General features: G+C 38.2%; 1 protein-coding gene across 6 annotated transcripts in view; it reads left to right on the top strand.

The window, feature by feature from the left end:
- Window positions 1-15870, top strand: part of NSD2 (nuclear receptor binding SET domain protein 2) — a 101733-nt gene that overhangs the window by 26513 nt on the left and 59350 nt on the right. For 3 of the 6 annotated variants that reach the window (XM_074587377.1, XM_074587375.1, XM_074587380.1), the window contains exon 2: window positions 13418-14043. In XM_074587377.1, the coding sequence (XP_074443478.1) occupies window positions 13447-14043 (597 nt within the window). In that variant the 5' untranslated portion in view covers window positions 13418-13446. Of the gene's footprint in view, window positions 1-20; window positions 43-10124; window positions 10178-13417; window positions 14044-15870 lie in introns of those variants that run through there. The other 3 variants (XM_074587379.1, XM_074587378.1, XM_074587376.1) reach the window with 3 other exon arrangements.

Below are 15870 nucleotides of genomic sequence, written 5' to 3' on the forward strand. Positions count from 1 at the left end.
CGGGGATTGTACGGCAGCAGGAGTGAATGTAACTCTGGAAATGTATGGAAGGGGGAAGCCATGTTTGATTTATTCCTCCACTAAACACTGGTGTGATGATCCTTCTGCTTACACCCTTCTGCAGTCCATCCTGGACCTGTATGGGAGGAGAGCCTTGTTAGGAAAAACGGGAAGAAAACATTCCTGCGAAGGCATTACGGGCTCGTTGGCTCAATCTTCATTAAGTATAAGAGGATAGGGCTCTTGTAACTTGAATTGATATTTGTGTGGTAAAAGAGCCTGGGGAACTTGTATTCCCAAGGCCATAGTTACAGCTCATCCGCTGTGGCTTTACCGCTCTGGGGGTGGAGAAGGGAATTTGCCACACTTCTTGAACATATTTATACTTGTTTTCTGGTTTTGTGTTGTTTTTTTTTTTTTAAATATGTCGGCTGAAAGGAGGAGTAAATACTGGTAGAAGTACAGAGACAGTAAACACCGTATTTAAACAGATTTCAGAGAAAATGGGCCTCTTGCTAGCAGGCACTAAACAGGCAAGAGGCTGGTATCAGTCATTGCCCATGTATTTTGTGTGCGTGAATAGTTTCCTTATTGGCATTTGCATTAAAATTGGTTTATAATGATTCTTAAATTTAGGAGCTAGTGCTGCCCGCGCTGAGTAAGCTAAACGAGGTCTGCTTTAAAAAAAAAAACCCAAACAAGGAAGATATGTTTGGCGTTTAGCCTTTTCAAACATCTGAGGAAGGTAACTGTAAACATCGTAGGATGGCAATGAAGTTTGTAATAGATTTTGCAAAGAGTCCTTGCTGGTTTATGCGGACGTATATGCTTGCTAAAATTCCTTAAGCATGGAATGTGTGGCTTCAGCTGCAAGAATAAATTGGTTCTTCACCAAAATGTTCCTATGTTAGTAGAATCTCTGTAAATTTATCGCTGAAGCTATTATTTGCTTCTTTTGCTGTAGGAATTCTGCTCAGGAAATGCAGCATATCAACCTTAGTAAACTCCTCAATTTCACAGTGTGGTATTATTTGACTGTTGGATGTAATCATTGAATAAAACCACTGTTTTGCAGGACTACGCGGGGCTCAGTACTTACAGCGTATGCAATTTTTGGTTGTTTCAGTAAGCATCTATGTCCCATATATGAAAGCATGCTGAGATTTTCATCTAGTATGCAGCCATCAGAAAATATGACAAGTTTTTTCAGTATTTGAATGTAAAAGCTCTGGATATTCCTGGAGACTGTATGTCTAGTTCTTGTGACGGTTATAAGAATATCCACCCTCATACATACTTGGAAAAATTCAGATATTAACAGTACAGTAAAACCTCTTAATTTATCAAATATTATTTGAAAATGTCAAAAGAAATTAGGTCATTATACTTTAAGGATGTAGATTTAAAGCAGTTTAGGAAATGGAAATTAAATGTAAAATGTATTTTCTTTTAGTTCAGTATGAATCCAACAAATAGCTAGTAAGAATTAAAAAAAAAAAAAAGGCGTTTAAATATCTGTAGGGCTACGTGCTTTTTCTGAAGCCAGTGGTTGTTTTGCAGATGAGAGACTATTGCATTTAAATTACTGCCTGCATGCAATAGACTAGATATTACAACAAAAACAACCCCACTTTGTTTTAGACTGGAAGCAAAAATGATGGTTGAAGTGGTTGCTTTCTAATATTTGCGTGGTGAAATTGGTGCGTACGGGTATACATACATATCTATGTATATGTGTATGTATATATATTTTTTTTTATATATGAGTTTGCGCCCAAAACATTGCGCTAACAAAATGGCAAAGGAATGGAAAGAAGGGATTGTTTTTCAGTGTCCTATTGTTTGTGGCCTATTCACCTCTCACTTTTGCACTGAGCCTGCTTTTTGTTCCACCGGTGTCAGTGTGTTTCCCAAGCAAGGCCTTATTTCTACAGACTGATAAATGCGTGGCTTTCCTTGTGGTCGATCAAAGTCTATTGACTGCATTGGGACTCCATGCGTATAGAAAGGTTCATCTGCTCTGGTCAGATTACCGGATCAAGGATGTAGCTCATGATGAGGAGAAGATAGAGGCACAATTCTTGCAGCATTTCGGTCACCTCTGGTCACTCCTGCTTATGTAACTGCAAGACATCTTTTAGGTTTTAAGCATGGAAGATGGTTGAGTGCATGAAAATTGCAGGTATTTTCTGTGTAGAACAAGGTAAAGCACCTAGCCTTTTCTGGGAAAAAAATTTTCACCTCTCCTCGAGAGCACTGTGCTGCACACTGGGAAGCAGCCACTAAGTGGTATTGCTGAAAACAACACATAGTCTAGCGTTCAGTAATCAAACATCAATAAAGAAATGCCTGATGGGACTAAGAGTAATGCAGTAGATGATGATGGCTGCATATTTTAATACTATGTTTGTGGCTGTACTATTGGAGCTTTTTCATTACTTTTCTGCAAAGACAAATGAAAACGGCCTTACGGTTGAGTAAATATGGTAGGTCTGGTGTTATTTTCGAATCTAGCCTTTGGATGAAGGCGGAATGGAGATACTGAAGTAGATACAAGTGGATAAATAAGTCCACGTTTCTAGGAAGCATCGCTTTCCCGTTAGGATGTCGCTTTGAGAAATGTCTTCACCGAGGATGTGCTGGCATCTCGGTGATGTAAACAAGAAGGCGGATATGGAATATGGCACCAGGATAAGCAGTCAGGTGGTAACGTGGAGAGAGAAAATAATTTCCCATCAGAGCTTGGCATGGGAGTACAAATTTCCTTCGGTGCATAATTGTGGAGGACTTGGGAGAAAGGGGGTGGGTAAGGAGAGCCTTTTTGATGTGGCAGTAGTCACCTTACAGCTTGCAAATTCGTGTAGCCGATTGAATGGGTCAGCTATTTTATAAAATTAATGGTTACTTGGAAGGCGTTGGTTGTAAGACCGTTTTTTGAAGGGAAAGAGAGAAACTACCTAAATTCACCCTTCACTGCACCTTCAAATTAGCTTCTCTATGACCTGCAGTCATTGGAGGTAATAAGACAGCTGTATAAATGTATTCACTTTTTTCCTTTCAGTTTACACTGACGGAAATTACAAAAGTGATACATCAAGTGTTATTTTTAATGTTCTTATCAAGTTGATAGCACCCAGCGTATAGTTATTTTATATTTTCTAGCGTCGGCAGGAAGGGAAGTTTTTGGAACGTGTTATAAGGGAAACAAACCGTACTCTATTCTGCTGCCTTTCTGGTGAATAGCAGGCTACAAAAATATGCAAGATTCCTGGAAGACAGATCATATATACTAATACCTTGTGTATGGTGATGATAGGTTAATGCATAGTCCATCCTACATTACTTTGCTCACAGGCAACTCTGAACTTTAGCACCAGATAATCTAGTGTCTCTCTAGTAGATTTGAAAAGCTGCTTCTGTCCAAAGCATATAATAGATTATACCATAAACTGAATTTTTTTAAACGTATTTTGTGTGCAATAAAGAAATACCTGTTAATCATGGTGGAACCAAAAGCAAGGTTTCTACTATCCTTCTTGCTAACGTTAAGAAATAATACCATTGTATGGAAATTGTTCTGATAGTACAATGGTGTGATGAGCTACACCTGGAAAGTAGATGTTTGAAAATCTTTTTGAATGTTTCATAGCAATCAAATTAAATTGACTAAGTATGGAAAAGTGAAGTGCTAGCCCATACGTACTTCAGAGTATTCTTATGTTGGGCAAAATTACTTTGCCCTGGAGCACCATTGACGTAGGTTCTCATATTTGACATAATTTGAAACTAATAAAATATATAAGTGACTTAAAGCATGTGTTAAATTGCAAGGGCTACTCAACAGGTGATGGCTCAGTTTCTAGTTTTGTCCCCATCGTTTCATCTTGTTCTATTTTTATCTTGGTGCAAGATAGCAATTTGATCTTGTTTTGAACTTTGGTATTCAGTTCCCCAGCACAAATTGGAGCTATTTTATATTCTTCCATATTTGGGGTAAGGAAAAATATATGGCAAATGGCTGGAAAACTATAGCGTGATGTGCTATTGAAATAGACTTTCATAGAAGCTTTAACATTTTTCTTCTGCTGTCTGTGAAGGATACTGTCAGTTTTTTGTGTGGCTCTTTGGAGAAGCACAGCGTGGTCTTGTTCTGTTGGCTGGCAGAGATGGCTATTTACCCATCTTTGCGAAACCAAAATACTAAAATACTGACATCTCACATCTGTGCTAAAACGCACATAACAAATTAGAAAATTTGAGTTTTAAAAGAATAATAATCATCTTTAAACATATTTGGCCTTGAAGGCTAACATCAGAATTCCACGTTTCCTTTGTTATGGTCAAAAACATAATAGAGAGTGAACGTTGTCCTGTTCTCTGAGCTCTGCTTTACTAAATAAGAGATACACCAAGCAGCAGATGATGAAATATTTAATGACAAAAATATTTTCAAGAAAGAAGGCTGAAGCTAGGGAAGATTTTCTTAGAAATGTGATCTAAACACCATTTGAAATATTTTGAAAAGCTACTGATAAAAGAAGCAGTAGGAAGGACATGCAGTAATGCAGCCTTCTGTCATAATGTTTGGGACCCATTTCATTTATTTATTCATTATAATAAGTTGAAGTGTAAATGTTCCTGCTGTGGCATGGGTTAGTCTGTGGAGCTGAGGTTCCCAAGATCGTGTATCAGATAAATCAATTGTGGAACTTGCCAGCCTTGGTGGGATGCCATTGGAGCAAAGAACCTGACTGCACTGGCACTCAGAAACGTCTAAATTGGGGAGTTATCTCTTTAGTAGAGAATGCCCAGATTCTACTTTGATAATAAAGCCAGAAGGATTTAAGCCAAAGTATGAACCTTGGAGAGCAGCGTGGGATGAAAGATAAGAATATGGATCATTATGCTATATGGACTACTCGCCAAGGCTTTCAATCAGATACTTCATAATGAAATTAATGTTGTGGTTTTTCAGTGGATGCAAAATGCAGACCATCAGAAATTGTTTCATAGTAACACTCCCGAACAAACCGGAAATACATGCTGTGATTAAATGTGGAACATGACTGAAATTCATCAGTAGTGCAAAAAAAACCAAGTAGTAGGCTTAAAATGTGTAGTAGAAAGTGCACATACAATATCCGTTCATCAGACGAATGCTTGACTTAAAAGTGGTAGTGATAGCTGAGTCTTCAGAAACGCCGCAAGTAAGGATAGCAGCTACAATTGCTTAACACGACTTAGTTCTACAGTCAAACCTTTTTAGATTTTCCTATAAGAAGTAGGTACAACTGAATTTGTCTAAAGAACTGAATTTGATATGGCAGTGAAGTAATCTATGGAACTAACGCTATGCTGAGAGAAAGGACAGCAAAAATGACAAGAGATACGCATTGCAAACCTCTCAACACCAAAGATTTGGAAAGTGGACAAGAAGGATTTGGTTTGTTGGACAGGAAAGTGTTTTATCTTTCTGTCTCCAAGTTAAATGGGTAAGCTACGCAATATCTGCAGAAACATAAAACGTGCCTCAAATTCTAGACCTTTTACTTGTAACAGTAATTTTAACCTTTCTTCTGGAGAGATTCTTGATGTAGACGTGGCAAAAGAAATAGAAAGGGAATGAAGAACACTGTGGACGGTAATAACGCATTTTGGCAAGAGCATGTTAAAGCACATGGAGATACTTCAAATAATGTCCAAACCAGAAAGGCCACTTATTAGCAAGTATTTGGATTTGTTTGGAGGGGATTTAGTGTTCCAGGTCTCTTGTGAGCTCGGGCCTTGTTTGAGTGGCATACATCCTGGCATCCATCTGCTGGTTGCGTGTGTGTTTTTTGCTTAGATGGAATTATTAACACAATTGCATGTATATAGTTACGGTCTATGTGTAAAGTAGACCAGAACTAGCACTGTGTGGCCAGGATTACATTATAGACATAGTTACATTGATCACATATGGATATATATGTAGTTCTTGAGGTACAAGTCTATAAGTAAAATTCCATAGTACCACTGTGTCAGTGTCAACTACCTCTGAACTTTACCTTCCAGTTCTTAATGTAAATTAAGTAAAGAACTGGAAGGATGTGAAGTTGAATGTACTGGATGAAAGAAGTCACGTATATTTTTACATGTTACCTCTCCACATTAGAGAGGTGCATGATCAGTGCAATGTATTGCTGTTTCTATAAACGACAGAAGACATGGCCAAATACTGCTCTATGGTAAAGATTATGATACACTCCTATGTATATATCTCTCTCTCTAGGCTTTTGTACTATTGACAAGGCCTCATGTATCACCAGTGTCACAGCACTGCTTTTTAGGATTATTACAATGCACCAAGTGTGCTTCTGGCATCTAAATGCACCCATTTGGGTGAAGAGGTTTTAATGCCCTGATACAAGACAGTAGAGTTTTAAGAGACTACACAACATGATTGTATTCTCTGTATTAAAAATTAGTTGCTATCTGGTCTGATCTGGGCAACATTGTTTATTTCTGCGGAAGTATAGCCGACAATGTTTTGTTAATGCTACAATTTGATTCATTGCCTATATTGATAGCTTATTTTGTGGTGTCATCGATTTGATTTTCCCTTCTCAGAATTTGCACAATCAGAAATTTTCATGATACTCGCAGTGAAGCTTCAGGGAATTGCACTGCTGTCATGACTACATATGGGAATAAGGGCAGAATCGCTGGCCACAGTGAAGAGGAAACAAACAGATTATAGCACATTTATCTACTGCAGTGAGTATTATGTAGAGCCAGAGGATCCAGGTCCTGAAGGTATGGAGCAAGAAGCCAGAGGTAGGATGCTGAAAAGAAAAAGCAGTGGGATTAAAGAGGTGGGAAATCAAGGTAGGCTTTGGACCAGGTGAAAAAACAATGTAAATAAGGCAGGAACTCTGCACCTAAGTGCTGAGCTATTTGAGATTGCATTTGGTTCATTCTCAATCTAAGTAGAAGCCAGATGCACAACTCTGGCCCACTTGAGAGACAGAGAGAGACGTAAAGTTGAGTAAAGACCTAGACTGAATGAGTATTTTGGTTGTATTAAATTGTTGAGTCCTGTTTTGCTAGAGAGGGGCCATTCCCTTCAGCTGAACCATTTGGAACTCTCCAGGAGACAGAAAAGTCTCAAGTTTGCATTCGAAAACAAAACTTTTTTTTTTTTTTTTTTTTTTTACTTTTAGCCATTTGTCAAGCAACTGTTAAGGGCTACCTTTTAGTGTTTATTAAACACTGGTGGTAAATCCAGTAGTTCTTACCATTTTAGGCACAAATGTTCCTCTCTGCTTATCTGCAGAGGAGAAGCAATTCTCTTCTACTTGATTTGTGGTCCCACCACAGTAGTATCTGTATTCTCTCTTCAGACACAAATACAATGTTTTACAAGCATTTTAGTTTACTCAAATCCATGTCCTTCCTTCACGACCTACCTTTGCCAGCAGGAGTGAAACTGACAAAATTGAATTTCTGCAACAGCAGAAAAAGAATATTTCTTCTGATTTTGAAGAAAACGAATGAATGGGAGGAGTCCTGTAACAGAATCTTCTGGCCTTACCCTCATCAGCAAGGGTTGGTTGCAAAAGTTTTTCCTGAGGAGGAGCAAAAAGTCGAGTCTGTCAGTTCTGTAAGCTTGCTTTCTGCGGTAGCAAGTAATATTTAAAGTGAAGAAATTCTTCGCTTCCCATTCTACAGTTCTAAACTGTACAAGTTGGTATTGCCTTGCCTTCATGAGAAGGCAATAAATACGTGTTTTGGTTGAAGAAAAAAGACCGTAACACTTTAGTTCTGAAATTTATCCAGGGGCGAAGGTGTGTGTGGAGGGGTGGGTGGAGACAAACGTAAAACAAATTAGAAAAGATCAATAGTAATTTTTTTCCAATATATTTGGTGACAAATAAGCATAAGTGTCACTAACTGTAAGTACACTAACCTTTTTCACACAGTTTTCAAAATATGCTTGATCTTTTTGTGCAAATGTATATTACATCTCTATATAAACATTATTATGCACTATAAGTGTAAGGAAATTTTCATGTACTCATTTAAAAATACTTTGTAGGTCAGCCTTACCAGCTGAGTGGTTAACTGAAATCATTGTGTATCTACTGCAAGACTAATGAAGTCTTTACTTCAGGTGCTTTTGAATTTGAACTTGGCTCCTTTGGACTAAAGTTTCCTTTTTTTTTTTTTTTCCCTTTCCTAAGTCTTTTCTAAGACTAGTCGTAAATTTTTGAAAGTTTTGGTAGAGATATTTTCAGTTCTCTATCAGCTACTACAGTAATGGTTTTCTTCATGAGAGATAATTATTTGAATTTGCTGGGTAGAGCTGGTTTGTAACAATTTTTGGCAAACCCACAGTTCAGTTTGGAGTTTTGCGTTTTCTTCTAAAGGTAAATTCTGTTTAGATCACCTAGTAATTTTTCATTATTTTACTATAGTGCGGAGCAGTCACAATGTACTGCATGACAGTAAATATGTCTCTACTCCTATTTGATATTTTAGGGTTTTTCTACAAGAGAATGTGAATAAGCATACTCAAGTTTTCAAATATATTAGCAAGAATACGATGTCATTTTACTTATCTCTCTAAGTATTTTGTCTCATTCTGATCTGAAAATAGGAATAACCTTTGGTCTTAAAATTGATGAGAGCATGGAGAAGACTTACCATAAAGCTATCTTTACAGGAAAAAGCAGCAGCCATCTATTAGCTTTTTCAGTGCCAGCTGAAAGCCTGATTTGTAGGTAACAAAAATAACTTTTGTGGATAAAGTTCTCTTACTGTGAATCTGTGATTAGGTGTGTCATCTTCCCCCTCCCCTTTCCCTCTCTTCCTCTCCCTTACCCTTTCCCACCCCCCCTACCCCGACCCCGAGTAATTCAGTAAGTAATTCACCTGAGAAATGGCTTTAAGAAAACCCTCAGACAAAACAAAAGTGGTGTTTAATAGTGACGCTTGTTGTTGATTACTTACTCTCTTCACTCCCTTTGGCAGAATTGGAAGGAATGGACTACTCCGTTATTTCTGACACACAAGAAATGCATCTCTGAAATTGCAGCAGATGTGGAAGAAAGGAGTGATAAATATCACATAAAATGATAGTGGCCCGGACAGTGAAGGAGGAATCTGACATGCAGAGTAACTGTATTTGGGTCATAACTCGTGTCAGATGATGGACCTTCGAGTAATTAATAACATTATTTGAAATGTCTGCAAAATAATTTGCCTTACGTAGAACCTGTTGGGTTTTTTTTAGTATGAAAAGCCATTGCAAGGATTGTCCAATTATCATTGTCCGATTAAAATATCTAGAGACCTTTCTCTGATAAGTCAAATCTTTATTTTTACTGAAAGCTATTTGTTCAGAAGCCAAAATATCATGTTTATTCAGCAGCCTCTTTGGCTTTCATGTTTTTTCCTCTTTGTTAGTGAAAACGGTGCTTGTTGGGTCACCAGACAGTCCATATGGAATGATACCAGCTTAAGCTTGTTAGTGGCTACGCGTGTGCGGTGCTTCTGTCGCCTTTCTTTCCCTACCCTCCCCCCAGTTTCCTTTTCTATAGATACAGAGTCATCTAGAAAAATATAAGGGGTTACTTTGCTTCTGTGTGATATGGTGGTCCGGCATGAGTGCACTTAATTTAACTATCAAATCTAATCATATGCTCAGCTGCTTCAGGACCTCACTCTTACAACTCTGATCAACCGGATCTTGTCTGTGATCTATCTAGCTTCATTCTTTCATGTCCTCTCTTGTGGATCTCCTTGCATTAATTCTAAGCTCACAGTACTGCTTGTTTATCTGTTGCTGATCATTTTCTTTCCTTGCCCCTTTTCTGCTCTATTGTCCTCTTCTCACCTGGTCCTTTTCCTTGCTTATGGTATTGTGCTACCATGAATTTTAGATAGCAAAGGTGATGCAAAATGCAACTAGCTTCAATTTTGCCCTTCTTTTTTGAAACCCTTTGTTATTCCCGTGTGTAGATTTGCTAGCTTCTTCCGTTTAACTGGATCCCACAACATAGCTTATTTCTTTTACAAGAAGGACTGAGATGCATATCAACAGTTTCCCTTCATTGGCTGTCCTAGAGATGGTGACTAACCTGCAGGTTGCTCTCTACAAGTTTGATCTCCCCAGTGGGACTATATTTTCTTACAGGTACATCTATTATCTTTGCTCATTATTCTGCCTTTTACTTAAGCCTCTTCTCATTTGGCTCTATTAAATCTTTGTACAAACGGTCTATTTTCCATATTCTATAATCTGTATCTACTGGTTCTGATAATTTTTCTATCTCAGATTACTGCCTTTCTCTTCACCTTCCCATTTACTATTGACCTGGGTGCATTGACGTGCTTTTACCAGTTGTATGCCTGGATTTGTTGTTTCTCCAGGCTCCAGCAATTTGAGGGGCCTTTTTTAGTGCTTTCAGATGGTTTTAGTGACCAGTGTTAGTGAGAATCATTAATTGAACCTTCACTTACCGAAGTTCTAAAATCTGCCTGCTGCGTATCTTCGGACATATTAGGCAAATCAAGGTAACCCCTAAGCATTCAGGGTCTTTCACTGCATGGTCTTATTGGTCTTCATATTTTTGTGACATGGAATTACTACCCTTGGGTTTGTTAGCTATAGAGAGAGTAACTTGTTTTCTTTAAGCCATGTCTTTTCACTTAGTTATTTACTGTCATTCTCCAGACAAGGCCCTGAGCAGCTTGATCTGCACTGGCCCTGATTTAAGCAGGGGGTTGGAATAGATGATCTCAGAAAATCCCTTCCAGCCTAAGTTTTCTGTGATTCTATGGTGATTTTTACGTTTTGAAACTCTTAAGCTATCACTTTTTTTAATGCATCCAGTGTTTTGAGATTGACTACACCAGTAACATAGTCAAATTTGATTATTTTCTGAGTTGTCCTGGTCTGCCTCAAGCTTGATGGCTTTCTGTTTAAAGAACTAAGTGATGAGAGTAAGAGTTATTGTTAAGCAGGACAAAAAAAAATACAAGTAGAATTATGGATTAAAACAAAGAGTTACAAAATGCAGATGTCTTGATCCGGAAATCCAGATGCTGGTAAGCAGCTACCAGAGCCGCATTCAAAAATATTTTTCAACTTAACCGTGCGGTTGATGGACAGGAGGAAGCCACACGAGGCGGTATGGGTCCTGGTCCTCTTGTGAGAAGCTGTGATTTGCAGCAGCCTCAGGCAGGGAAGTAGGGAGCTGCCGGCGGGTTCTGCTCGGGCTGGGTCAGGCCACCACTGGAGGGCGTCTGCAGCCGCAGGAAAGCTGCTCACTTGTAGGCTTGTTATTTAGATAGAGGGAATTTAGATGCCCAAATCAAATCTCTGTTTTGCATTCTGGTTTACTCGCTTAAGAATCTGTGGGAAGGAAGTACAGATTTTGCAATGATTTAGTGTTTTGGGGGTTTTTGGTGGTTGTTTTTTTTAAGGAATTTTGCCATCATCTCCGTAACCATGAGCGTCACGTGTTCTGTAACGGGTTTGCCTTTTGCCTGGGGATTTATAGAATTTGTCATCAGTTGTTTCTTAAAATAAATATGATTTCAGTTAAATCTGCTGAATCACAGCTTGAAACATTGTCATATTATTAATTGGCTTGAGAGTCTGTCTCTGATGTCCGTGTTTTCAGGGAAGATCTTGTGAAAAGTACATGAGTTCTCTTTCGGTTTAGTGAGCTTTTTGTTTTGTTCTGATGGAGTTTTGAGTTTCCTTTTACCTCTCAGTCCTCTTCAAAAGGGTTAATACAGTCGGAGATTTTATTGTTAATTCAGACTTCATCTGGCTAAAGAAAGATTAGAACCTTTTCTGTCGTAGATTCACTTGGAGTTCAGGTATACTTACTCTTCTGACCTTGTTTAATGCCAGCTTTTCAGGTTCCTGTTTGTCCCTAGAGAATGGTTTTCATTGCTCAAATGAGTCTATAAAGCTTGTATGGAGAGAGCAGCACATTAGGGAGATGGGAGCATTTGCTAAGGAGTGATGGAGTTAGGATTTTTAGATATACTTTTTTTTCTGTATCTTTGTGCGTGAAAAGGTTTCAGTTGTCCGATTGCTTTGAGTTCAGGCTTGACGCCCTTAAGAAGCTTTGTTCAGTTATAAGCATTTGTACATTGTTACTCCTGATGTAGAGGTAGCAAATATGCAAGTTTCAGGAATATGCCAGTTGGAAGCATTATAACTGTGTACATTAATAAACAAGGTGATGAGATTCAGAAGAGATTTCATCTGTAGCAACTGACAATTCAATAGTTGTTCATCATGGGTTTTACTGAACTTCTTTTGGAAGCAAGCGAGACCAGATTTAATGAATTTTTTATTTGATGTGACAGTTCTGAGACTTGATCATATATGAAACTGGTTACCTTGACAATGGATGTGATGATTATTGTGCTGAGCTTTCATAATATTTATGGTGGTGTATTTTTCTATACCATGTGTACACTGGACCTCGTAGTATGAAGAGTTTAGGCATATGAATTTTAAAAATGAAAACTATCATCTTACCTGGTCTAGGGGTACAAAGGAGTCATTCTCCCAGATTCATTTGTTTGCTACAATAGTATAATGTTGAAATGGGCAGGGTTAGCTTTTAGAACCCTTGGAAAATCTGTCTAGGGCAGATAATAGTGCAGTTTTAGTTTGTTGGATGTTTTCAAGTTTCTGTATGAAAAATGGGTGTTAGATGATGTTACTGTTGTTATTAAAAAGCTGAAACCCCAGCGGTTGCTTGGACCACTTAAATTTTGCACGGTGTGACCACTGCCTTGAAGGATCAGCTGTTTCCCAGTGGGCTGGTGTTCATGATAGAAAATGCTCACTTTTTGTTTGTTCTCATAGCCAGAAGGCTTTGGGAAGATTTGGGGGCCTCTTGGTAGCGCGAGGAGGAGAAGCGTGTGCTGCTGCTGCTGCTGTCCATGGTGTAGGTGCTACAGTGACGCAGCCTCTGGGGTTTTCTGTGCTGGCACGACCTCTGGGAAATAAACTCATCTGTTTTACATTGTTATTAATGATATTATCTTAAGTCTGACTCTGACTTGTTTTAAGCAATGCACTACCTTTGAGTAATTAGTGTGGGTAAGGCTCGTGCTGTAGATTGTTAACAGATAGTTGAAATGAAAGCTGTGATTTTACTCTCTGCTTTTGTTTTAATAAAATTGATGATTCGCCGATCTGTTTTTCTTGGACTTTTTCGTAATGCATATTAACAGATATTGAAGTAGTTTGGTTATGAAGACTGTAAGCAACACTTTCTTTAGTAAAACTTGAATGAAGTACATTGAGCGTTACATTAGTGGGGACATATCTACCTGAATACTTGGTAGCTTTTGACATTTCTGTATTATTAAAGATATTCTCTGTCTTTTTGTCTTAATATAGCAGTGTAAGACTGGAAACATCTGGGCTGAATGGACTTTAGCATCAAAAGAAGTTCTCAACTGTTAACTCGAAAAATTAACTACATCAAAATGAAGCAGGTGCCAGAGATCCTTGGAAATACCAATGGGAAAACTCAGAATTGTGAAGTGAATCGCGAGTGTTCTGTCTACTTGGGCAAAGCACAACTTTCTGCCACTCTACAAGAAGGTGTCATGCAAAAATATAATGGCCATGAGGCTCTTCCATTTATTCCAGCTGATAAATTGAAAGATCTAACCTCTCGTGTGTTTAATGGCGAGTCTGGGGCCCAAGATGCCAAGCTGCGCTTTGAACCCCAGGAAATAAAGGGAGTTGGAACACCACCCAACACTACTCCTATCAAGAATGGCTCTCCAGAAATTAAGCTGAAAATCACTAAAACCTACATGAATGGAAAACCTCTTTTTGAATCTTCCATTTGTGGAGACAATGGTGCAGATGTGTCTCAGTCAGAGGAAAATGAACAAAAGCCAGCAAACAAGGAGAGGAGAAACAGAAAAAGAAGCATAAAATATGACTCCTTACTTGAGCAAGGTCTTGTTGAAGCAGCATTAGTATCAAAGACTTCAAGCCCCACTGAAAAGAAGGTAGTACTTTTTTTTGCATTCTTTCTTTTGTTAGTTTTGTTAATCGTAACTGAGATTTCATTTGTTCATATGCTAATCTTCATTTCAGGTATTTAAATAGGTGCTACCCACAAACAGGTCACTTCCTGTGATACTCTCTTGAAGGACAGATACACTACAGTTCTGGTCCATGTTTCTTGCCTAGGTTAGGAGTACCACATAAATTCTGTTTCTGTATAAGTAAAATAAGACTCCACAGCAATCAGGGCATGTAGTGGTATGGGATATATGAAACAAGCTTCATCCAGACACGCAGCCAGGATGTGCACCTGGGCAAGGGAGCTGCAGAGGCCTCTAAATTTAGAGATAGCCTTTAACTGTTGAAGCATGAGGTATTCTAGCGTCCTGATAAACAGATGTTTCAGGAAAAAAAAAAAAGATTTCTATATTCCTGGATCTGAATTAAAAGAAAAATGTACTCAGCTGTCAGTTGGCTGATAAGCTAGGCTCTTTACCTTCAGATTTTGGCAGCTGGAATGTAGTCACTACCCTTATTTGTCATCTGAAAAGAGCTGGTTTTGCTTGCTATAACCTAGTGAATTGTATTGATTGAAAAGGTCTAGATACTTGTATTAAACATCATTAACTTTGTGGTCAAGTTAATTTGTTTTCTGCTTCTTTTAAACATGGTCAGAAATGGAAATTTCACTTTTTAAATTTGCTTTACCATGTTGTAAATAAGGATGCTGCTGGGAGCCTGTTTCCCCCTTTATTTAGTTTTTGTTGCTAGACACCATTTAAAGGAATGTGGTTTGCAATCATTTTATCTTGGAGGAGGAAACTTACATAGCAGGGATACTTCTACCTATATTGAGTTTCTCAACAAGTAATTCAGAATAGTGTTGTATAACAATGGTAGACGTTAATGAATACTTTGGCTACTGAACAGATTCTGGTTTTATGCACCTTAAATGCGAAATGTACGTTCTAGTTTTCTGTGAACTGCAGGTTTACTAGTTAATGTTGATTCTTACTTTCTCCCAGGGACAGAGAAGGTGCAGAGAACCACCACACACATAGATGCTGTATTACTGATTTTATTTACCCTTCTTTTCATTAAAACTACTCAGTGAATGAGTTTACAGAACTGTGTAAACATTCTTTTCAGTATCGGAAATTTATCATTTATTTATGCTTTGAACATATTACTCATCCTAGAATGATCAATACTGATGTTTTCAGGAATTTTATTAAGCAGAGTGTTTTAACACAATTTGGTTCAGACTTTTCCAAATCACTGCTGAGAGGTAAAAAGTATGGGCACAGTCCATAGTTGGAGTAATACTTTGTCCTGTTAATTGTTAATGAGGATAAATTGGACTAAAGGGTGGTGTATTTATTAGCATCAACAACTCTGGCATAGTTGTGTGGCTTTTTATTTTCTGTAATAAGAAAGAGGAGGCAATATTTAATATGTCCATCTACACAGTTTATTCTGAGGTCTTTCACATCTGTTGTCGATTAAGGGTGGCCTTTAATTTTTCCTAGTGAGTGGTTCACTTAAGATTAAAAGAAGGGTTGGTCTGGCTTCTCTGAGTTGTCTTTTGGCCAGAAAGGGTCAGGAGAAACCCATGTCAACGCTGTTTCCCAGAGTGCTTGAGACATGATGGCTGGAGAGCAATAGGGTTATTTGCTCCTGTGCCAAACCAGTGAGCTACCAAATCAGGACAACCACCTGCTCGATCTCAGACTTTGCAATATTATAACCCTATTCTTCTCAGAGCACTTGAAACAGAGGGTCATGCTTCTGCCCTTTTTTTTTCTTTTTTTTTTTTTTTTTTTGCATGG

Source organism: Larus michahellis, chromosome 5 (assembly GCF_964199755.1).
Source record: "Larus michahellis chromosome 5, bLarMic1.1, whole genome shotgun sequence".
Classification (NCBI taxonomy): domain Eukaryota; kingdom Metazoa; phylum Chordata; class Aves; order Charadriiformes; family Laridae; genus Larus; species Larus michahellis.